We start from the raw sequence: 26,249 nt of genomic DNA, 5'->3' as shown, positions 1-26,249 counted from the left end.
GCCCCTACTAAATTCAGAACTTCTATGCAAGCTGGGACGGTATTGTCTTCAAATGTTGTCACATAGTATATCTATGTTTTTTTATTTCTTCAATATCAACTATTGGCTTTCCTTGAGAGTCTGTTAAGTTTCCCAGTCTGTGTCCACTATATTTGTCGCCAAACTAATACTTCAGTTTATTGTTGACAGGTTTGAGTGTGGGAGCTGGATTACGCAGTCTACATCCACAAATTAAAATATCTTTAGACGACTAAATTTTCAATCTAATAGTACATAAAATAATATTAAAAATATTACTCTACATCCCACCAGATTGAAAATAATGGGAACCTTCTCTGGTTACACCTCCGAGGCTTCTAAAATTTGCAAGCCAAAACGGATGCTGAGACTAAAGAAGATGAGGGAATTTTACAATTTATAATTCACGTCCCATCTGCTCAGCGCGGTAAACTTCCAACGAGAATGGTTCCCTTCGTACTCCAATCAGAGTAAACATGTAAATAAAAAAAATGAATAACCATTTTCAATTTCGTTGCAACACGAAACTACAGCCGCATCATATTCTAGTTCAATCAGAGAGTGCAGCAAGCACCTCTATCGATTTCGAAACTTATTAGTCTCTCATCAGGAGGCACATATGCTGATCTCTCTGACCCAACCAGGACAAACCTACTAGCAGTTACCGCTAGGGCATCCCTGCCAATAGGGAGTTTTTGTTGCTACGTAACGTACGCATCTCCGTATACGTAAAGCAACTAACGTGTCGTAGAGGTTGAATGTTAAAATAGGTAGTTTTTGTAACTGCCTTAACGTAACGTAAAGCAAATCGTAAAGTCATTTTTAAATTCCGTTGACATTTAAAAAAATAAAACAATGTTCACACAATATACAATTAATATACAAATGTAAAAAAAGATAAATGAATGATGAAATTGTATGGTTTTAATTGCTTCTATTTAAATATAAAAATATTATTTTTCCTTAGGATAAAATTTTTTTATTTTTGTTTATACCTACTTTTTAGTTGTAAATTATTGTATACCTACATCAGAATTCCAGTAGGTATAATGTAAATAGTGTGGTAATATTTATTTGAAAAGTTTACTGAAACTAGGTCATTTGTTTATCTAGTTATTAATTGTGGTGATCACTGTATTTCTTAAATTAATACAAGAGTTGTTTATTTTGCTTTATTAATAGACAACTTAAAAACAATAAAATTTTAAATCTATTATGAAGTTCCAATTTCCAATTACAAACACAGAATAATTTTACTCAAATAGAGTAAACCAATAACCAATATAACCTTAAAATGTTTATAAACGGGTAGTACGCTGATGAAATGTTCATTTGGTAGGTAATCGGGCAAGATCCTCGTGTGCATTCGGTGACTTTCGGCTCGATAGGGATGCGTATGAACCTAACGTACCAACCCGTAACCTTAGGTAATACGTATCGCGATACGGGAGTTCAACCATTAATGCGCAAGCGTATATGTCAAAAAGATGCGTTACGTTTACGTATTTGTGTGCACAAAAACTCCCTATTTCTTTCGTTGCAATCCGTAACTGCACGTCGGTCGGGTTTATCCTAGTTGGGTCAGAGAGAGCAGCATATGTGCCTCCTGATGAGAGACTAATAAGTTTCGAAATCGATAGAGGTGCTTGCTGCACTCTCTGATTGAACTAGAATATGATGCGGCTGTAGTTTCGTGTTGCAACGAAATTGAAAATGGTTATTCATTTTTGATAATATATCTTCATAATTTCATATTTCATTTCCTTGCTTCTCCTATAAATACTACTGGTCAATTGTACTTGTGGTCAATGTTCAGTTTTCCATAGGCCATAGAGTATTTGAATGTGCAGTTCACTTTTGTCGTGACTATCCGTAATTTTAGAGAAAGTCATCTCAGTTGTCATTTTTGTCCGATATCACTTTGAACATTTCCGTTAAATTCAAATTTACAGGAACCATTCTGTCTCCTGCTATTGCCCATAATGTAGCCTACAGAATCATTATATTAAACTGTTTGTTATTTTGTCTAGTGTCTGTTGTTTGTATAACTGTATGTGAATGTTTACAAAATTCCTGGATCTGCTGGATTTTTTTTGGCACTTGGGAGCTATGCCCATTTAGCCAGCACCATATCCTAAACTAAAAACTGTCTAATCCTAAAAAGCACCGAAATTATGACCAACCCAAAAAATGCGAGCAATGATGGGAAAAGGAAAAACACTTTTCACACCTAGGGATCGATCAGGGTGGCTAACCACAGAATAGGTAGACCACGGAGGCAACGGATATTATAACCAGGAGAAAAACAAAGTTTACTCAAAGCTAATCCTAATCTTAAGTTTCAATTTACAAGACTTGAGAAAACCTAAAAGAATATTAAAGATTGATATTTTATTTAGAGCCAGTAAATTCATGAGATTGTAAGGCCGAATAGTATATTGTACAACAAGTGAGAAAAAAGACATATTTCTCACAAGCGCAGAAGTTTGTTGGCACGAGCAGAGGCACGAGGCGAGGACCGCAAATCAAGCGAGGGAGAAATACGTCATTTTCTCATGTGTTATACACTTAGTCCAGAAAGCCACTGCGCATCCGCTAGGAAAAATATTCTAATTCGGATTTTTTGCACATCTTACTCAAAAAGGACCCCTTTTAACAAATTTGCATGTTGCCAGGACCAAAAGTTGGTCAAAAATTTTTTAAACGTTTTTTTTTTGTTTTTTTCCTAAAATTATTTCTTTTGCATGGGACAAAATTTTTTTAGGTTTTTTGGATCATTCCAAACAGAAAAGGTCTTTAGTGACTTTTCTCTAAAGTTGATATTTTTTGACATATAAGCGATTAAAAATTGAAAAATTGCGAAATCTGCCATTTTTAACCCTCAAAAACTATGTGAAAAACTGAAAATTTGAATGTTGCCAAGGTAGGTAGATATTCTTTAAACATCGATTAATGAAATCCCGAAGAGTTTTTTGCAATACAATATCAAAAACCCCTTTGTTTTTTAATTGCCAATCAAGCATGCGCGACACTATTTCCCACCGTTGCATGTGTATACAGTATGGTGCAAATGAAAGGAATAAATTCCTTATTTCGTAAACCGGTGACTTTAAAGAAAAATCCCAAAACAGGTCGGTTTTTATTTTTAAGTTATGATATTGTGGCATATATAGTATACTAGTGACGTCATCCATCTGGGCGTGATTTGAAAGGTTCTTCAATTCTATATTCAGTAATATAAACATGTACATAATTATTTATACAGGGTGTCCAAAAAATTTTTATTAAATTAAATCATTTGGCAAATTAAAAAAAAAAATTAAATTATTGGACACCCTGTATAAACAATTATGTAAATTTTTATATTACTGAATAGAGAATTGAAGAACCTTTCAAATGAGCTAGCACACGACCCCTATTCTCATTTAAAAAAATCATCGATTACGTCATCACGCCCAGATGGATGACGTGACTAGTATACCATATATGTCACAATATCATAACTTAAAAATAAAAATCGACCTGTTTCGGGATTTTTCCTTAAAGTCGCCGGTTTGCGAAATAACGAATTTATTCCTTTCATTTGCACCATTTGCATACACATGCAACGGTGGAAAATAGTGTCGCGCACGCTTTATTGGCAATTAAAAAACAAAGGGGTTTTTGATATTGTATTGCAAAAAACTCTTCGGGATTTTATCAATCGATGTTTAAAGAATATCTACCTATCTTGGCAACATTCAAATTTTCAGTTTTTAGCATAGTTTTCGAGGGTTAAAAATGGCCGATTTCGCAATTTTTCAATTTTTAATCGCTTATATGTCAAAAACTATCAAGTTTAGAGAAAAGTCACTAAAGACCTTTTCTGTTTGGAATGATCCAAAAAACCTAAAAAAAATTTGTTCCATGCAAAAAAAATAATTTTAGGAAAAAAACAAAAAAAAACAACGTTTAAAAATTTTTTGACCACCTTTTGGTCCTGGCAATATGCAAATTTGTTAAAAAGGGTCCTTTTTGAGTAAGATTGTGCAACAAATCAGAATTAGAATATTTTTCCTAGCGGATGCGCAGTGGCTTTCTGGACTAACTGTACTTTTTCTATGGATGCGGTTTTGTCAAGAGTTAAATATAAGAGTCAAAATTAAATAATTTAGGTGCTTTTAGGTATATTATATGCATACATTGAAATAAAATACATATACATGTAGGTATTTAATATTCTTAAAATTTATTTACCTTGTTTTTTTTATTTTCTAATTAACAGCTTTTTGAACAGTTTTGAAAGGTAATTCCTGGCAGGTTTTCCTTTAACACATTTATTTGACAACATTAATTGTGTTTGTATTGTGCATGTTACCATGGAAACCGCGATCATAGTATGAAAGACCGTAGGAGAACCCGGGAGAAAAAATATTTCTCACTGCAATGGCCGACTTTTCTCACTGCCTGAGAAATTGTTCGTTTTGAATGTATGTAAGTAGTAACAGAAGTTGCATATTGTATAGCATCCATAGAAAAAAAGGTTTTCTTGCATCAGCTGAATGTATAGAGTTTATTTCTGATCTGCTGAATTGCCTCCTATTCTATCACTACAATAGCATTTTTTGGCTTATTTTAAATGCCCTGAAAATGCTATGAGAGCAAAAGTACTTGGGCAAGATTTAATAAAGAACTGTGCTCTATACAGGGTGTTTCATTGGGAAAGTAACATACGTTAACTGTAGAAAGAGGACACTTGGGCGGTGTCAAAAATACCATACTTAATGGGTCTTACTCCATTAATAACAAAGATACTGGGTGTTTTATCTATTTTGCCATTTTCTTAATTGGTTCATAACTTTTTAACCACACTGTATATTTATTTTTTATTTGGCACGCAAATATCATTTAAGGCGTACAATAAATTAATTTATTTACAATTGTAAAAAAGCCAGGTCCGGATTAAAAAATATTGGAAAAATATTCCGACCCCAAAACAACACCCTGTACATTAAATTTTTTTAAAATGGATTTTTCAGTTGAAAAGAGGATAAAAAACTAAATTCAGTGGTATACTTTGAATTTTCGGCAAAATGATTTTTCTGGTGAAATTTTGAATTTGAATTCTGAAATTAAGTGAAATGCGAGAGCTCTAAGTAGAAAAAAATTGAAATACAGCTTACAACTTGTCAACCACACTGTATATTGATTTTATTTTTAACACGCGAATATTCTTTTAGGTGACCAGTCAATTAATTTATTTATAATTATAAAAAATCCAGGTCCGGATTAAAAAAATGTTGTGTAAATGTTCCGACCCAAAAAAACACCTCGTATATTAATTTTTTTTAAATGGATTTTGCATTTGAAAAGAGGATGAAAAACAAAATTAGTGGTACACTTTGAATTATCGGCAAAATGTTTTATCTGATAAAATTTTGAATTTGAATTCTGAAATTATGTGAATTGCGATGCTCAAAGTAAAATAAATTAAAATATGACTTAATTTTAATTAATACCATTATTTAATCTAAATTGGTAAAATATTAACATTTGCACACATAACAATAATTTTTGATGACCCTCTCTGTGGCTCAGTGGTAAGAGCGCCTACCTTTGGCTCGAAAGGTCCGAATGGTTGTGAGTTCGAATCTCACCAGTGTCAGAAATTTTTCGTTTATTATAAATTAATAAATGAAAATAGTTTCTGTCCTTGTGGGATCGGTACTCACCGGAGGGACCGCAGACGTTCGGAGACAATTAGCGTCTCTTTGCAAAGACAATGACGTTGCCTTTGCAAAAGTAACAAGACACTTACTCAACACACACAGTACACATGACACTAGGTATCTAACTACAAAAATTTACCGTACCTACGTATAAAAAAAATAATTTTTCTACAACCACTATTCAAAGTGCACTTTTCTGCACGGCTTTATGTTAGCAAACTTGATATTTTCTCACAGTATAAGATATTTGACATTAGTGTGCAGAAAAGTGACGTTTCTGTGCCGCAAAGTGACGTTTCTGTGCCGCAAAGTTCTTTTCTGCACAGTTGACTACCTCATTCTGAGTAACGTTATATTCTGTTTACATCCGTGGACTACCGCATTCTGAGTAACGTTATATTCTGTTTACATCCGTGGTTAAACTTTAGACAAATATATAACCTATAGGACAATTATTATATTTAACTATAGCATAGAAACTAAATTATGGATGTTACAACTGTTTTATTTTACAATTTTATTTTTACTAAACATTTTATAATTATCAAATAACCAATAAGGATTTAGCAACATGTGCAAGAGACGTCGAATGAAGTAGGTTTTGTGTAAATCCGTGACTGCATAAATATAATGTCAATAATGTGTAATAATTGTTTAAATTTAAACAAATTAAGGCAGTGCATTAATTTTTTAACTGATTTCTGTGCAATTTATTTAGGTATAAGGAATTTAAATTGATTAGTAGGTATTAATTAAATACAGTTTAAAATTTATCACATAGGTACCTATTATAATTAATCGTCGTTTGGAAATTGTGATTTTTATTTTCAGGAAAAACTGTGCTTGTAGAAAAAGTATAGTGTGAAACACGTGCAGAAAGGTAATTTCTCACTCGTTTGAATTGCGGCACTCGCTTGCGCTCGTACCGCAACTTTTCAAACTCGTGAGAAATTAGTACCTTTCTGCACTTGTTGCACAATATACTATTTTGATGGTGGTAATTTTGAATAAGTAGCTTAGTTGTGGATAGTTATTATGCTGCAAATTTTCGCTGTTTTGTTATAATTTTTAGCTATTTTGTTGATTAAAGTGATGTATTCTTTATTGACCCTTTATTATTTATTCATTATTAGAGATGCATATTCGCCAAAAACTATTTTTCACACATAATAAAAAAAAACTCAAATATTAACATTTTACCAATTTAGATTAAATAATGGTATTAATTAAAATTAAGTCGCATTTTAATTTTTTCTACTTAGAGCTCTCCCAATTGACATAATTTCAGAATTCCAATTCAAAATTTTACCAGAAAAATCATTTTGCCGAAAATTCAAAGTATACCACTAATTTTGTTTCTCATCCTCTTTTCAAATGCAAAATCCATTTAAAAAAAAATTAATATACAAGGTGTTTTTTTGGGTCGGAACATTTACACAATATTTTTTAACCCGCACCTGGATCTTTTATAATTGTAAATAAATTAATTGATTGGACACCTAAAAGAATATTCCGGTGGTCAATATAAAATCAATATACAGTGTGTTTGACAAGTTGTAAGTTGTATTTCAATTTTTTTCTACTTAGAGCTCTCGCAATTCACTTAATTTCAGAATTCAAATTCAAAATTTCACCAGAAAAATCATTTTGCCGAAAATTCAAAGTACACCACTGAATTTGGTTTTTTATCCTCTTTTCAACTGAAAAATCCATTTTAAAAAAATTTAATGTACAGGGTGTTGTTTTGGGGTCGGAATATTCTTCCAATATTTTTTAATCCGGACCTGGATTTTTTACAATTGTAAATAAATTAATTTATTGTACACCTTAAATGATATTTGCGTGCCAAATATAAAATACATATACAGTGTGGTTAAAAAGTTATGAACCAATTAAGAAAATGGCAAAATAGATAAAACACCCAGTATCTTTGTTATTAATGAAGTAAGACCCATTATGTATGGTATTTTTGAGACCGCCTAAGTGTCCTCTTTTTACAGTTAACGTATGTTACTTTCCCAATGAAACACCCTGTATCTGCCTTTTATTTGTAAAAATATTAAAATATAATCAATCTGATTTTTATGGGATTTTCTGGTGTATCACGTGTCACTGGGTGATCTAAGTGATTGTTTTATTCCACGAATGATTATTAATTTTATCTAGCACATCAAGCCATGTCCTGATTATTAAAACTTTTTTTAGATCATGACCCATCTTGAGCTAGTATGGACACGTTCTCAAGGCTTCAACATTAAGTCGCAAGAACTTCTTTCTTCGGGCAGTTACTTTAATGCCGAATTCTTGATGCACAGAAACGAAGTGCTTCTGAAAACAATTCCTTTATTCCCTAATCTAAATGAGAATTACTTAAACATTTTGCTCAGCCAGATGAAAATTTTGTATTTCCAAAAAGGTACTGGTAAAGTTTTTACACTAATCGAAGACTATAACTTCTCATACTGCACGTGGAAAAGATCACTATTATTAAACATTATGTATTTATATCTCCTGTTGCAGGATACATAAAAATGAAGGTAAAAAACTTACAACTGCTTGTGATCTTGTTTAGCTACACTCACTGCAGATAAATATGACCCATTCTGAACTAAATTAATCTTTACTTTTGATTTACCTCGTATTATTTCATTAACTGCGTATTATCACCAAACAACGCTACTGCCAAAGATACTTTTGATCTTAAAAATACGCAAAAATGGCCTGTTAAAAAAACAAAAAAAAAACGTTTAAAATTCTTTTTGACCCATTTTTGGTCCTAGCAACATGCAAATTTGTTAAAAGGGGTCCTTTTTGAGTAAAATTGTGCAAAAAATCCGAATCAGAATATTTCTCCTAGCGGATACGCATGCGCAGTGGCTTTCTGGACTAAAACGTTTAATATTTATAGGAAAAATGTAGATCCTTAGTATATACAGGGTCGCCTAAAAGTTATTCCGTTCTCAACCAAATCACATTTAAAAAAAAATTAAATTTTTTTGTATCGTTACAACATATTTTAATTATTTATTTTATGTATTTTAGAAGACTCCATCATCAGATATAAAGACGTAATTTCCGACATATACATCGTAGCTTCTGGCCAAGTAGATATATGTTACAAAAACGGAGAAAGCCTGCTTACTCTAGGCCCCGCTGGAGTATTTGGCAACATTGGAAAACATTCCAATAGTTCCAGTACAGTCTGTGTGAAAGCTCGAAAAAACGTAGAGATATGGGCTCTAGATACAGAAACCTTTTCCAATACCGTTAGTTGTTATCCTATTGTATTGAAAGACCTGGAAGGATATTTTAAGGACCCTCCTAATTATTTGGTTGCTAAAAGTGCTAGCCAGTTTGATTTTTTTGGTGAGTATCGATTCCAAGAAAGTGTGGTATTCAGATCTTGTGAATCTTTTTGATTCGAGTTAACCTCAAGGAGATTCAGGGATTTGTTCTTCTCCTACTTTGGAGATGTCTTTTTAAGGTGTATTTATACCGACTTCCTCAACTCAATACACTCAATAAACTCTTCTTCTAGATTCTTCAAAAGAATTGGATGATCTAGAGTCAGACACTGAATCAACGATAAAAACTGAGGATACAACAATCACAGATAAATGTGCTGCAGATTTCTTTCGGCCAGACAAATGGTTCAAATTTTCGCTTGATCCCTACCACATTTTGTTTAAGGTAAGTGAATTCTTCTTCTTCTTCTTCTTCTTCTTCTTCTTCTTTTTCTTCTTCTTCTTCTTCTTCTGGTGTCTAACAACACGACAAAAATTAAAACAAACGACACCACTACGGCCAATATACGACCACCAGGTGGAATCAGGCAGAGAGACAGCCTCAGTCCATTTCTATTCAATATGCTAATGGATGAGATAATCGAATATGTGGAATCGCTACAACTAGGATACATACTCGGTCACAGTAGAATCAGTATAGTGTGCTATGCGGATGCTGCTTCTCTGATTGCAGAGGATGAGGATGACCTACAAAAACAACTTTATCGATTCTACCAAGCATGTCGACGAGTTAACATGAACATATCCACGCAGAAAAGAAAATGCATTACCATTGCGAAAGATCTATTTAGATGCGAGCTCGTGGTAGAGGAGAAACCCATAGAACAGCTAAATCAGTTCAAATATCTAGGTGTAGACTTATCAAGTTATCATAACCTAGCCAGAGACCTAAGAGGACAAATAAATAAGGCTGCAGTCATGTCCGGATGTTATGAATAACCCATATATTATGAGAATGGACAGCAAAGTTAGAATTTATAAAACTTGCATCAGACGTTTATGACCTCTGGCATTGAATCAAGAGAAGACACCAATAAAACCAAAAGCATGCTACGAACAGCCGAAAGCACCACAAGAATAGAAGAAGAACTATCCTCGATGTTCTCTTTTTTTCACAATTATTGTTAGTTCTTGACTTGCTTCAATTTCTTTTGTTTTGTTTGACTGCATTTTAATCGTATATTTGTATTTCTCTACATACTTTTAACAGCTCATGATATAAAATATTTTTAGGTAGTAGATATATTAACATTGTTAGCAAGTTTACTGAACATTTACTTCATACCCTACGTATTTGTCACTCAAGACAGTTCCACATTTGGATTCCTTCCCCTATGCTTAGAGCCGATATTTTACTTGAGGGTACTCATCAAGTTACATAAAGCGTATGTGAATACCTACGGAAGCACCATCAATGTAAATTCAATAATATGGAAGAAATATCTGAACAATCCTGGAGAAATATTTTGGGATCTGGTACCTAACTTGCCTCTAGGCTTGTTATGCTTCATTTTTCATAGAGAAGAATGGTTTTTCTTCTATAGCTGTTTTAGGATATTGCACATTTTACGGTTTTATTATGTTGTTAAATATTTTGATCAGGTAAGTCGGTGAGGTTAGTATATTAGAGCATATCCGTATTGCGCAGATATCACCTAGGTTAAAATCGGGTGCAAAAGGGTGAGATTATATCATAGTGGTTTTGCGCAGATAGATAAATCTGTAGAGACTTGTATACCCATAAGGACGATGTACCTGCCAGCACTAGAATCCACAAGATTCTTTCGATGGATCCGGCATAGACAAAGACCTGATAACACATTTTCCGAATCTAGAAAGAAAACTAGACCACTTACTACAGAACCACTTCTTAGAATCAACAATTATGGATGAACAGACTCAGGCTGGAAACCTCTTCTTATTGTTGTTCCTTCTCATATCGGAGTATTGCTATCATCACAGCTGTCCCGTACCTTATTGGCTGCTAGCCAGGAAATTGTTCGTCTTCATCTGGATCTTTTACCTTGCATTATGAGCCTTAATATCTCATATTTCGCACCTCTGGTGATGTGACCTAAATATTCCAGCTTTCTTGTTTTGATGTTCTTTACGACCTTGCAATCCTTTTGTAGTCTTCTTAACACTTCTGCATTTTTAGCTCGTTGTGTCCATGGTATTTTCAAAATCCTTTTATTTATAGCAGCACATCTCAAATGCTTCCAACTTTTTTATAATATCCACTTTTGGTGTTCAGCTTTCCATTCCATACAAGTCGAGAGCACGTAGCATTTTAAGACTCTGATCCTCAGCTCCAGAGGAAGGTCTCGATTAACAAACATTTTTTTCATTTTTATAAATGCCTTTCTTGCAATTTCAATGCGTGTCCTAATTTCTCTACCTTGGTCATTGTTTTCATTTACCCAGGTTCCCAGATATTATTTGTAGTTATTCACTCTTTCTACTTATTTTCCCCTTGATATCTGGAAACCTAGAACGCCTAAACGTCCTAAGAAAGAAGACTGGGAATTAATTGCAATAAACATCAAACCAGAGAATGTACAAGTGGGCCATAAACCAATTTGCTCCATTTAAATATCCTGGGGAGGATAAACTATTTCCTGCCCTACTACAAAAATGATTGGACATCTTATTGCCCATCATAACACAGATATTTAGGCAGTCCCGGATTAAGAATCTTGAGACCCTGGGCAACCCAAGTTATGAATCCCCTTAAGAAACCTAGCAAGTCTAGAATATTAGCTATAAAATATTTGAACTGCTCTCGTTCATCTTCAAGTTCAGATTCAATATCATCAGGATAGTTTTCATGTAGTTTTGAAGCACACTCATTTATTTGAGTATTACTACATTTTTAACAACACACATAATACCAAATACTGAATTCACTGACACGTACACTGTCAACCGACGACTCAGCTCAGTAATTAACTTGTCGGACATTGGTGGACACGTTTTAACTTTTAACTTTTGTCCACCCTGTAGAAAAACTTCATTGGAATTAGCATCATCAAAATGTAGTTTTCTTGCTCGTTTTCGTTTATTCGCATTGGAATATTCAGAGTATTGTAGATAGCGGGTCTTCTGCTCGTAGTAAGCAAAATTATGTCTTTGGGATATTAGGAACTCCAAAAGTGAATTTAGAAGTTAAACTACAGTTTAAAGTTCAATCTCTTCTCTTCTCTCTGTAATGATTTACTGACAGCGTTGATTCGTTCTAAAATTGTTGCCAAAAACTCATTAATTACATATGAAGCGCTTAGCCTCATAACTGTTTCATCCTTTTGATTGGTATTTTCAGCAAGAGAATGCGTAGCAGATTTAAAGACTTTGTAGCCTTTAGACAAAGCTTTTGTTCCGTCAGGCCTTGCACTCCATCTTATGCTGCTTGTTCTTTTAATGACTAGATCGTAGCAAATGTGATCGCTTAGTGGAGTTTCATTTAAACATTTGATCATAACTTTCCAACGATGCGTGGGTAGAGGCTGAACAAGTTGTACCTACACGGACTGAACAAACCCAAAATACGATATTCCATTTGAGGAAGAAGACGTTAGCCAATCTCTTTTAATTTTTGTTCCACTGATATATTTTCGAAAAACCATGATTGTATAAAAGTCTTGTAATGCCTTCAAAATTTCTTTTTGATGCTGAAAAACTTCCATCAAGATTTTTACATTCTGAAGACCTTTCCCAATCTAAAATGTCCGTACTTCCTCAGTTATTGTATTCTGTAATCCAATGTCGTTTTCCGAACTTAGGATCCAATTTATCTTTAACTTCAATTTCTATCTTAGTTTCGGTTTCTGTTTCTTTAACTTCTTGAACTGGACTAGAGCTGTCGTTACATGTTTTTCATCTTCTTCAGTTATGGAAGCTATGTTTCCCTCAGTTATTTCGGTTTAATCACGTGCATTTTATTGGTTGCAGCTTCACTAGCTGTGGATTTCCGTGTGAAACAGAGTTTAAATAAGTTTAGGTTCTGTTTTCGATCTTGCTTAAGGGAAAAGGAACAAAATGCAAAATTTTGACAGCAAACTGTACATTTTGCAAAATGTACATACTTTAAATGTAATCATTTTTTTCGAATCCTGAGAAAACTAATAAGTATTTTTGAAAAATTTAAACGCAGAATGAAAGATTACTTTATTACAGAGACCGAAAGTCCCTTAGAATGAATAAAAAGTTTCTTTTGAACGAGATATTTGAAATTAAAAATCACACTACATTTTCTCTTAGTTTTTCACCCCTGTAACTTATTAAATTAAACATTATAGAAGGTTTCAGGGACTTTCAGCCCTGTGAAATAACGTAATCTTTCATTCTGCGTTTAAATTTTTCAAAAATACTTATTAGTTTTCTCAGGATTCGAAAAAAATGAACCCCATTTAAATAGCATTGAAGCCGAAAGTTCGTACCCATCCCCTTAAGGATATTTTCTTTCTTCTGCTTTTTCTTGCGTTTTCTGCTCCACTCTCGAATCTTTTTTCTTATTTCCATCTGTAGTACTGTTCCTTCAAGCAAAGGGCATTCATTAGCGATTTATTCTCACAACATAGAGACTTTCTATGTGAACAAAAGTATGCATTGTACTATAGTTTTATAAATCCACCATCACTTTTATGGTATTGCGCGATATTTGAATTTTTCAACATTTATAGTTTTTATTTAATTCCATTTATTAGTTTTTCGTTTTGGGCCCTGGGAGGCCCCCTTTGGGGCCTAGGCCCCTAGGCAACTGCCTACTTTGCCTATTGGTTAATCCGGCACTGTATGTAGGGCTAGCTTAACACTAGGTTATATGCCAAAAACTTACAAAACTTACAGACAACTGTAAGAGTAATTGTGGTGTACATATACAACAAAACAGGTAAATCCTACAGGCCGATCAGTCCTACATCATTTCTGTTGAAGACAATAGAAAACATTCTTGATAGACATATTAAGGAGGCGCCATTAAGCAATGATAACCAGCATATTAAGACGGAAAATTAACAGAAACAGCACTGGATGAAGCATTTCAAAAAATCAGTTACTCCATTAATAATGCAGATATTGCATTAACCGCCTTTCTAGATATAGAAGGTGCATTCAAGAACGTTCTACCAAATTCTCTTCATAATGCAGAACATCAAAAGGGATATCTGCTAATATAACGTATGCAACTGGATCAAAGCAATCCTGGAAAATAGGCTGATTCTAATAGATCTGCAACGAGAGATCTTGGCTAAAACAGCTAAGGAGTGTCTACAGGGGAGAGTGCTTTCTCCTGTGGTCACTCTTGGTGGATGACTTCATCTTGCTCCAGGACGTAATGCTGATGATCTAGTAATTATGGTAAAGAGAAAATATGGAAATGTACTATCAAGCACAGTCTTCTTCTTAACGTGCCCTATCAAGTCCCCTTAACGTTGGCGATTAACATGGCGAAACTGTCTCTGTCTCGAGCTATTCTAAATAGTTGTTCCAGCACAGTCCACAGAACATTAAATATCTTTTACAAGATGATGCGACAGGGAAAAACCCTCTGTTAATACTAGTAAAAAAAGTAATAGTCAGTTTAACAACGAGATGGAACCGAACCACTGACTAATACTCCAAGCTGTAATGCTCCCCATGTTTTCCACCACCTTATGGGACACTACTGTCGTCTTTTGCACGACATAAGAGAGTTCTGGTAAAAAGGACCCTCATATTTATGTCTTTATCGAATAATGCAGGACAGTATGAAGCCCTATAACCCCGCTATCTCGTCTTTACTGACTTCATATTGCTGTGGCATTTATAGTTGATACTTGGCAATATGGCTATAAACTTTTCAAGTTGTCTCAAATCTGCGCAAAACGGACATATCCGTATCTCACTGCTCAGCACAATGTAATTGTCTTAATTTCAGAAGTTGAAAAAATTGCACCCAAATGCGTGGTACTACCTAGCTAGACTACTTATTTGCTACGGTTCCTTGATTCATATTTTAAGCTGCATATGGTTCATGCTGGCTTGTCCTTTTTTGAAATGTTCCTCCGATTCATGGCTAAAGCATTATGGGTAATTATAGCCTACACAATTCAGTACCAGTGTTTTAAGACATTATTTTTTTATTCCAGCAATGCCATTTTACATAGCAGCACATCTTATAAGCTTCTGTTGTCTTACTACTGCGTTTTGAATAATTTAACCATAACAGGAATTGGTGATAAGTATCCGGTAACTTATTCGGAAGTTATTTTCACCATAATCACAATGCTTCTAGGAAAAATTGCTGTTGCAATGATTATAGGTAAGAAAACTATTATTTTGAGTGTTCGACAGGGTCAAGTGGAGATACTTATGGCGAATACTAAAAGAAGTAGTCGTATCACAACACCTTATTTCGCTGATAACTGTACTATATGAACACACTACTGGATCAGTTAAAGTGCTTGACACACTTTCAAACGAATTTCATCCAGAACGGGGTGTCAGACAGGGATGTAGGTATACTATCTCCATAATTATTCAATATATATGGGGAGCATATTATGAGAAGAGCACTTGAAAGATGGGAAAAAGGCATCTCAATTAGTGGTCATAAAATAAACAGGTCAAAACGGCAAACAGGTGTATGTTTTCAAAAAACTTTTGATAGTGTGTAAAAAATATATTTTATATCAGCTAAGTACTTTCAACACATAACGTGCCATCATCAGAGCTTCCTAAAAGGACATATTAAGATAAAATTTTTTTCATATAAAAAATGAGTGAAAAACTTACGTCCTCTTAAAATACCTTCATAGAAGAGCAATTGCTTAACAACACAACAAAACACATGAATACTGGGCAAAAGCCACAGATATAGGGTAATAACCCTTTACAGTGAATAGAATCACATCTAAATTCTTTTATTAAAATATAAAGACAACATGGCTGAGTCAGACCATTTTTGAGCCCACGTGAACAGCAGATCAGCTGAGGAAGACTGTCATTTATTAAAATGGTAAAGAAGGAACTACAATCTTATGCGACCTCTATATTCATAAATATTAATTAAAAAATTGAAAATGACTAAAAAGCCATGTATAGGTTAAATGAATTTAAAGTTAAGATACTAAATTTTAAAGTTAAATTTTTAAAAGATTACTATTATTACTATTGAAGTGAAATGTTAACGTGCATATTATAAGTTATCAAAATTCTCCCAAAAACAAAACTGTTATAGTTCGACCAAGTGTAGAAGAAGTTAGACGAAATCAAACCTAGGAGAAATATCATTTGACAAGCTCAGAGTTCGAAAGCTGTTATTTAAAAAAAAAATAAAATTTTTTTTTAAAAATCGTATTGATTAATTCAGACAAATAACAAATATTTATTTGTTTAAAAAATATGTAAAAAATGAACGAAAACTCAAGAATACCTAAAAGTAATGTTCAAAAAACCTTCATAAATTGTTGGGTATACTGTATACTAAACCAAAATTATTAAAGAAATTTCTTAAAAATAGGATCAAATTTACAATTTAATTGAATCTGGGTGTTAACACAGTTTTGAGGGTTTCTTTTCATTTCTCTACTTATTTCTAGATCTTCTAGTAGATTCATTTTGGTATAGTTATTATTAGGTATGCTGTGTAAGATCCTACTATCTCTTTGTGGACTAAAGCTATGTTTCGATGCATGTAAATGATGACCGAAGCTAGATTTATCGATCTTTGACAGATGCTCTTTGATACGAGTATCCAAAGGTCGCATCGTTCTACCCACGTAAGTCACAGGGCATTCACCACATGACAATTTATAAATGCCACTTTTTGAAGTTTTTTTAATTTTGTCTTTAGTATGAGAGAAAATTGACTTGATGTTATCTTTGCATTTAAATGAAAGTTTTAACTTAGGAATGTTATTTAAGATGTTTGCTATATCGTCTGAAGGATAACCTATGTATGATATAGATCTATACATAACAGCTGAGTTGGAGTTGTCTGGGGTCGCAATATAAGCTAGAGATCTGTTTCTTTTATTCCTTAATTTGTTGAGAATGTTATCAACTAAAGTAGGGGAGTAACCGTTACTATGTGCAAGTTGTTTAATAATATCCAATTCAGAAGTAAAATTTGTATCTGATAATGGTAAGGTAAGTAAACGATGGAAGTAAAAACAACTCCAACTCAGCTGTTATGTATAGATCTATATCATACATAGGTTATCCTTCAGACAATATAGCAAACATCTTAAATAACATTCCTAACTTAAAACTTTCATTTAAATGCAAAGATAACATCAAGTCAATTTTCTCTCATACTAAAGACAAAATTAAAAAAAAAACTTCAAAAAGTGGCATTTATAAATTGTCATGTGGTGAATGCCCTACGTAGGTAGAACGATGCGACCTTTGGATACTCGTATCAAAGAGCATCTGTCAAAGATCGATAAATCTAGCTTTGGTCATCATTTACATGCATCGAAACATAGCTTTAGTCCACATAGAGATAGTAGGATCTTACACAGCATACCTAATAATAACTATACCAAAATGAATCTACTAGAAGATCTAGAAATAAGTAGAGAAATGAAAAGAAACCCTCAAAACTGTGTTAACACCCAGATTCAATTAAATTGTAAATTTGATCCTATTTTTAAGAAATTTCTTTAATAATTTTGGTTTAGTATACAGTATACCCAACAATTTATAAAGGTTTTTTGAACATTACTTTTAGGTATTCTTGAGTTTTCGTTAATTTTTTACATATTTTTTAAACAAATAAATATTTGTTATTTGTCTGAATTAATCAATACGATTTTTAAAAAAAAATTTTATTTTTTTTTTAAATAACAGCTTTCGAACTCTGCGCTTGTCAAATGATATTTCTCCTAGGTTTGATTTCATCTAACTTCTTCTACAGTCGGAAAAATGAAAGAATACCCATGAACGAACATATAAAACACGCTGTATTTTCCTGTCACCGTGTCACAAAGAAAATTATCCAGTGCAAGTACATGTAACAATAATTATTACATGTACTTGCGCTGGCCAATTTTTTGTGTGACACGGTGACAGGAAAATACAGCGTGTTTTATATGTTAGTTCATGGGTATTCTTTCATTTTTCCGACTGTACACTTGGTCGAACTATAACAGTTTTGTTTTTGGAAGAATTTTGATAACTTATAATATACACGTTAACATTTCACTTCAATAGTAATAATAGTAATCTTTTGAAAATTTAACTTTAAAATTTAGTATCTTAACTTTAAATTCATTTAACCTATACATGGCTTTTTAGTCATTTTCAATTTTTTAATTAATATTTATGAATATAGAGGTCGCATAAGATTGTAGTTCCTTCTTTACCATTTTAATAAATGACAGTCTTCCTCAGCTGATCTGCTGTTCACGTGGGCTCAAAAATGGTCTGACTCAGCCATGTTGTCTTCATAATTTAATAAAAGAATTTAGATGTGATTCTATTCACTGTAAAGGGTTATTACCCTATATCTGTGGCTTTTGCCCAGTATTCATGTGTTTTGTTGTGTTGTTAAGCAATCTCTTCTATGAAGGTATTTTAAGAGGACGTAAGTTTTTCAATCATTTTTTATATGAAAAAATTTTTATCTTAATATGTCCTTTTAGGAAGCTCTGATGATGGCACGTTATGTGTTGAAAGTACTTAGCTGATATAAAATATATTTTTTACACACTATCAAAAGTTTTTTGAAAACATACACCTGTTTGCCGTTTTGACCTATTCAGAAGTGTGTACAAGTCTTGCAGTCTTTTCCAATATAAAATAAACAACCTACGTTTCGCAGATGACACAGCCCTTCTTGCAAATAGTCAAGCCGAGCTGATTGATCTTGTATGACTGGTTGAAAACGAAAGTCAAATATATTTGGTCTGCAATTAAACATATCAAAGACAAAGATCATAATAGTGAATAGACTACATAACAATTATTCACACATAACCACAATTGATCGGTTTGATGTTGTGAGCTCATACTTATATCTGGGATCATTAACCACAAACACAGGGTCACTACAGGAAGAAATAAAACAAAGATGTGATCTAGCAAAAGTCGCCACAGCAAATATGACCACAATATGGAAGGACTGTCAAATTTCAAGAGCGTTAAAGGTGAGGTTGATCAACTGCTTAATATTCCCAATACTGACCTACGGATGTGAATCTTGGACCCTGGGAAATTCGGAAAGAAGAAATATAGACGCCACTGAAATGTTCTGTTGGAGACGAATGCTACGAATTCCTTGGACCGACCATAGAACAAATAATTCAATGTTAAGGAAGCTAAAAGTTAGCCAACGACTCTCCAGTAAAGTCCATCTCCAACAATTAAAATACTTTGGACATGTTATGAGAGCATATACAGAAAGCATGGAAAGACTCATTATACAAGGAAAGGTGAAAGGCCGAAGATCACGAGGAAGATCCCCAACAAAATGGATTGATCAAATTACGGGAATATGCAAAAGACCTATGCATGAGTTAAAAGAAATGATCAGAGACAGAAATCTTTGGAGACGGACAATACACGACATCACGTCGACCACTACACCCCCTCCGGGGGGTCAGGATTGAAGAGAGAGAACTAACTTGGGAGAGACATTTTGTAATAATGTTTTTTGTTATTTCAACTACGAATAGTGAACAGAAATGCAGATCTTGTTCTTCTTTAGGTGTCGCCTCTAAAGGAGGTTCGCGAGGACTTTTGCGAAGGGTGTATATTATTATTATTATTTTTGATTTACTTCGTATAAAACTAAAAATTGTTGAGATGACAAAGTTCTTTTTTCAGGAACAATATTAAAAATTATATACCTATCAGAAAAGCATATCATAGATTTTAATATGAAGTATATATCGCTGAAGAGTCATCTCCAGTCTAAGGGAATCTCAGGTATTATTACTTATTCTTGAGACTGCTACTACTACAATAGTGATAACTGTATTAAATATTAATATCAAAGATTGTATTGCATTTCAGATTACCCCCTAACGAAAGCTGATCAGTATTTGAAAAATTGGTGGATGTATTCAGATACATTACTAAAGTCTAAGCTATTAACAAATATGCCATACTCTATTCAACAAGATCTAACCAGTGCCCTATATGAGACGCAAATACGAAAAACATACATATTTAAGGTATTTCAAAATAAATTAAATATCTAAACTTGTGATGTTGTAATCTTCTCATAATCATTGCCAAACTGTCTCTGTAGTGTTTTGTATTGAACTGATTTCTTAAAAAAAACTAAGTTTTCAATCTAATAGCACATAAAACAACATCAAAAAATGTCATTCTACATCCTACCAGACTGAAAACAATGGGGACCTTCTCTGGTAACACCTCCGAGGCTTCTAAAATTTGAAACGGATGCTGAGACTAAGGAAGATGAGGGAATTTTACAATTTATAATTCACGTCTCATCTGCTCAGCGCGGTAAAGTTTCAACGAGAATAGTTCCCTTCGTACTCCAATCAGAGTAAACATGTAAATCAAAAATGAATAACCACTTTCAATTTCGTTGCAACACGAAACTATTAGTGGAGTCAATGAAGGTTTTCACCTCCGATTTCGTTGAACCTCCATCGATTTTCATGAAAATTGGTAAGTATGTAGAGGATACCTCAAGAAACAAAGGTGACATGGTGCCAACTTGCGCTTTTACCCTGGGGGTGGATGCCACCCCTTCTCGGGGGTGGAAATTATTTTATTAAAAATAATACCGCTAATCGATAGAGGGACAACTTATAAGTAAAATTTGTTATATAAAGTTATTCCAATAAATCAATAGTTTTTGAGTTATTAAAGATCATAAGTTTTGATTTTTCCTGAAAAAAATCCATGTTTTAAAGCAGTTTTTCATAAATAACTCAAAAACCATAAGTTTCTTCAAAAAAGTTGTTATTACCAAAATCGAAAATAATATAAAAATAAATAAGCTCCTTATTCGAAAAATCCTTTATTACATATACAAAGTGAATTATATGCAATTGAATGTATATTTTTTTTCCGCGAGTACTCAAATCTTAGTATTCAAGCTTAACTAACAGGAAAACGATGCACTTTGTTAAATATAGATACTTAATATTTTAATAAAATACTTAAAGGTAACTATCAAAAAGCTATATAAGAAGTCGATAGCAGCAAAATTAAGCAAGTTATGATGGAAATAAGAGGACCCTTTCAGATTTTTTAGGGAAGAATGAAAAATGAAACATACGTCATTTCCACAAAAATTAAAATTTATAATAACCCATTTAAAACTTTATTTATTTTAACATGAGTAATAACTTCAACAATTTTGACCGGTTTAGAATGCATATTTTTGAAAAAAAATACGATTAAAAAAATTATAATTTTTCAAATTTTCGTGAATTTCATTTTCTTTTGATAATAACTCCAAAAATACTCGATATACGTAAAAAATGGTAGACAACAAAATTTTAGTTTTAGCTTTATTTAAGCTTTTTCTTTTCTTAATATTTTTTTACGACAAAAAATAACCGAGATAGAAACATTTAAAACATAAATTTTACTGCGAGAACCATGTAACCGGGGCCTTTTCACCTTGAATTAAAAAAAAATAAAGGATTTAGAAAATTATGTTTAATACAGTGTTATAGACCTTTTACTTAGCTTTGTAATGGTTTTTGGATAAATCTCATATTTCAAAAATTAACGGAGTTATTTTAAAAAAGCCAATAACATTTTCTTTGAAAAAATATTATAGCGGAGATTTTGTATGTATACAGGTTGTGGGAAGTCCAATTAGTCGTTTGTTGTAGGAGATACGAAAAAAGTTTATTAAGGTGAGATTGGGGCATATATAATATCAGAATTTAAATACACTTTCAAATATACAGGGCCACCCATATTGACAGGTTGAAACAAAATTATCTTTTGTTTAATGGAACACCCTGTATATTTTTACATTTTTGGATTCTCCTCTACGTTTTACTTTTTAAAATATCAGGTTTTGTGGTGTTATACGAAGTAGTTTAAAAGATAATTACGTTTTTTTTTCAAATTTCATAGCAATATTCACCCCCTGTATAATTGTAGTGATTTGACATCAGAAAATCAATTTATGTTCAAGTGATTTTTAATATAGTCTATTATTGTTAAAAATTATTAATCTAGCAAAACGTTTAATTTTAGCTAATACAGGGTTGGTCGAAACTGAATGAGTGTTTTCTCAAAGTTTGAGAGTATGAGTTTTCTCACACGGAGCAGCCTGTAGTGCCTGTAATGAGCATTGTAATGAAATGCTATTATATGGCACTTTAGTATTTCCCACCCTGCCAGTGAGAACTGAATTTATTTTTGAAATAGCTAACTTTATATCTTTAAAAATTTTAAATATTGTAAACGATTAAAAAACAATCAAATTAAATTGAAATGAATAACCAGTGTATATCTTCCACATTTACTTCATATTTAACGTAGCCTGTACCATAACATTGCACAGATTATTATCCCTGTATAGCAACGATATACCATGAATGTGAACTCATACTTGAGAAATGTCCTATATCCAGTCTCGCAAAAAAAGGGATTCCTCAAACATAATATATATGCAGACAAAATCAGCCAAAGTGATTTGCGATATCTAATGAAAGGCCGTACCAAGTTGGTTTTGTTGAATATAGCATGAAAGCACGACGATACTTTATTGATAAGCGCACATAAAATGTCAATAGTATCCTCATAAGGTACCAGAAGTAGTCGCAAGTATCACGTGCCGCGGTCTTTCGATTTTGGAATTTACAGATATCTGTATATCATGTATAATAAAAATAAATTAGAGGAATAAAAAAAAATCCGAGGATGTCATAAGAAATTAAAAGTTGCCAGAAAAATATGAAGGAGTCAGAAACAAATAAGAGGGGTCAGAAAAAACTAGATAAAATATAGATAAACTCTTTGCTTATATATTCTTTATTCTCGAATGTCAGAAGAAACATGTTTAATGGTTCCTTTGTTTTCCATTTTAGTTTGTGGTTTGTATTTTCTGGTTTGCAAGTGTGATGCAATCTTATAGATGTTACTTTGACGGATCTGTTTTGTTTGTTCTCATAAGGATATTACTAAAAACCATTTTCAGATATTTAATTTGGTTGCCTTTCCTTTAGTGGTCACCAAATGTTACATAAATTTTCATGGCACAATTACGAAGTACATAGTTTATTCTGAGAGTTGATCCCATCCTTGGTGCAATTATTTATTGATCAGAAAAGTTAAAATAATGTAAAACAAACAAAACTTGACACATACTAAGCTGAACATCTTTTTTTTCGTAGTAGCTATAGTATGTTGTTTTATATTATGTATTACCTATATTAAATTAGTTTTAGTATGTTTCGTTTATCTAAAAAAATGTAAAACAAACAAAAATTCTGTTTTTCTTGTAGTTGATTTTTCGTATAGATATTGTTTTATATTGTAGTAAATTGAATTTAGTTTTAGTATGACCCGTTTTTTTGTAGAATTATATTTAATTAGATTTGCTTTAATTACTAAAATAAATAAATTTTCAATTATATTTTATGTATTTGTGGAAATAAAAAGGAAACCTAGCATTAGCGGACACATTTCTATAACGGCCAATTATTTTCTATTTTAGTGGCCGTTATTGACAGGTTTTACTGTACCAATAATATTTTATTAAATTATGAAACATTATTTAAATAAATAATTTATAAACTTGATAAAGAAAGTTTGCTTAGAATTTACTCCTCTATCTAATTATGGGGTTATTTTTAATAAAATAGTGTTCACCAATGAGAAGGGGTAACATCCACCACCAGGATAAAAGCGCAAGTTGGTACCACATCATTTTTGTTTCTTGAGGTATCCTCTAACTACTTACCAATTTTCATGAAAATTGATGGAGTTTCAACGAAATCAGGGTGAAAACCTTCAGTGACTGCCTTTTTGGAAATATATAAGAATAATTTTTTTCGTGATTGTCGATTTGCTAATTTTCTGATTTTTGGTTGCTATAAGGTTTGAAAAATTAATAAAAATTATAAATCATGCACACAAATGTAAAAAAATATTTATTTTACTTAATTAAACGAGATTGTTTGAGCCAGAATGCTGAAATCTGCATTTTTATCTTAAAAAAAACAACGTGGATTTCACCCCTAAAATGCAGAAAGCGCAACTTGGTGCCATATCACTTTTGTTTTTTGAGGTATCCTCTAACTACTCAACAATTTTCATGAAAATCGATGAAGGTTCAAAGAAATCGTGGGTGAAAACATTCAGTGACTACACTTTCAGAAATATAGAAGAATAAGGTTTTCGTGATTTTCGACTTGTTAATTTTCGGATTTTTGGTTGCTATAAGGTTTTAAAATTAAAAAAAGAAATGTAATTCATGCACATAAATATAAAAAAAATATTTATTTTTCTTAATTAAACGAGATTACTTGCGCCACAATGCGGAAATCTGCATTTTTTACAATTTAAAAATTAGGGGTGTATTGCATCCCTAAAATGCAAAAGAGCAAGTTGACGCTATATAAATTTTATTGCTTGAGGTATCCTCTAACTACTTACCGATTTTCATGAAAATCGATGAAGGTTCAACGAAATAGGAAGTGAAAACTTACAGTGACTGCTCTTTCAGAAATCTAAAAAATAATTTTTAAAAAAGGGGTGTATTTCACCCCTAAAATGCAAAAAGAGCAAGTTGGCACTATGTCACCTTTGTTCCTTGAGGTATCCTTTAACCACACCAATTTTTATGAAAATCGATGGAGGTTCAACGAAATCTGAGGTAATAACTCATATCCACCTTCATTGACTCCACTATATAGCCACATCATTATTCCAGTTTAATCAGAGAGTGCAGCAATGCACCTCTACCGGTTTCGAAACTTATTAATCTCTCATCAGGAGGCACATATTATGCTGCTCTCTCTGACCCAACTAGGACAAATCCCGGCGTGCAGTCACGGAATGCAACGAACGAAATGTTTTCAATCTGGTAGGATGTAGAGTAACATCTTTTGATGTTGTTTTATGTGCTATTCGTTGCAATCCGAGACTGCACGTCGGGGTTTGTCCTAGTTGGGTCAGAGAGAGCAGCATAATATGTGCCTCCTGATGAGAGATTAATAAGTTTCGAAACCGGTAGAGGTGCTTGCTGCACTCTCTGATTCGACTGGAATAATGATGCGGCTGTAGTTTCTTGTTGCAACGAAATTGAAAGTGGTTATTCAATTTTGATTTCTTTATTTTATTTTTAACTTTATTTAAATTGAAAACACTTAGGGCCGGTTGTTCGAACGCTAATCAACAATGATCACTATCAAATATTTAATTACTGTCACCAACTGTCAATTTCAACTTTGGTTGGGTTGCTGAAAACATAATTGATTACAATTATGAGATTAGTTAATCAATAAACATACCAATTGTTAACATAATTGATTAAAAAAATTTCATAATTGTAATCAATAATTATAAAAACAAGATGTAGATATTTGAAACACACTCAAACTTTCCGAGCCCGAAGTAGTGGATGTGTGAATTATTCGTAAGGGGATTTTTCCGCATTCTCTATTTCACTTGTTTGTTATCAATAATTATGTTTTCAGCAACCCAATCGAAGTTGACATTGACAGTTGTGACAGTAATTAAATATTTGATAATGATCATTTTTGATTAGCGTTCGAACAACCGGCCCTTAATTTATTAGTCCTTATTTTTAACTTATTTACACATACTTTTTATTTATTTTTATTACATCGACGCTGTTAAGCCAAAACGGCATAAACGACATTAACTTGATTTTTCAGGAAACACAAAAAACTGATTATTTTTATTTTTACCAATTCTGCTTATCTGCAAACTGACTCAAAAAAATTGGTGATTTTTTTTTCAAATTTTAATATTTTGTAAACATTAATGTGGCTGAAAATACTATGTGAAATAAATTAAAAACTAGAAAATGGCGCTTATGTCCAATCAATATATAACATTGGTGAATATGCCAAACTTACCTCTGGCGTTTGCGTCGATCGCATTGTTATAAGGTTAGCCAAAATAGCGCTTAAAAGGGATATATGCCATTAATGAAAAAAAAAAAACGAAAATTAAAAATTGTCGTTTATGCCAACAAGAAAAATTATGAAATTACGAAGATTTTTGATAGGTTTTATTTTTTATTAATCAAAAATACATTCTAAGT

General features: G+C 32.5%; 1 protein-coding gene across 1 annotated transcript in view; it reads left to right on the top strand.

The window, feature by feature from the left end:
* The window catches only part of LOC114332247 (uncharacterized), a 42,288-nt gene that overhangs the window by 12,450 nt on the left and 3,589 nt on the right, over window positions 1-26,249 (top strand). Inside the window, exons 11-18 of the mRNA XM_050661181.1 lie at window positions 7,932-8,142; window positions 8,769-9,092; window positions 9,265-9,416; window positions 10,265-10,633; window positions 14,946-15,097; window positions 15,157-15,329; window positions 19,838-19,939; window positions 20,027-20,187. Of these exons, the coding sequence (XP_050517138.1) occupies window positions 7,932-8,142; window positions 8,769-9,092; window positions 9,265-9,416; window positions 10,265-10,633; window positions 14,946-15,097; window positions 15,157-15,329; window positions 19,838-19,939; window positions 20,027-20,187 (1,644 nt within the window). The remainder of the gene's footprint in view (window positions 1-7,931; window positions 8,143-8,768; window positions 9,093-9,264; window positions 9,417-10,264; window positions 10,634-14,945; window positions 15,098-15,156; window positions 15,330-19,837; window positions 19,940-20,026; window positions 20,188-26,249) is intronic.

The sequence above is a fragment of the Diabrotica virgifera genome, chromosome 9 (genome assembly GCF_917563875.1).
Source record: "Diabrotica virgifera virgifera chromosome 9, PGI_DIABVI_V3a".
Taxonomy (NCBI): domain Eukaryota; kingdom Metazoa; phylum Arthropoda; class Insecta; order Coleoptera; family Chrysomelidae; genus Diabrotica; species Diabrotica virgifera.
Note: the sequence above shows the minus strand (reverse complement) of the source record. Positions and strands in the feature narration are given on the sequence as shown.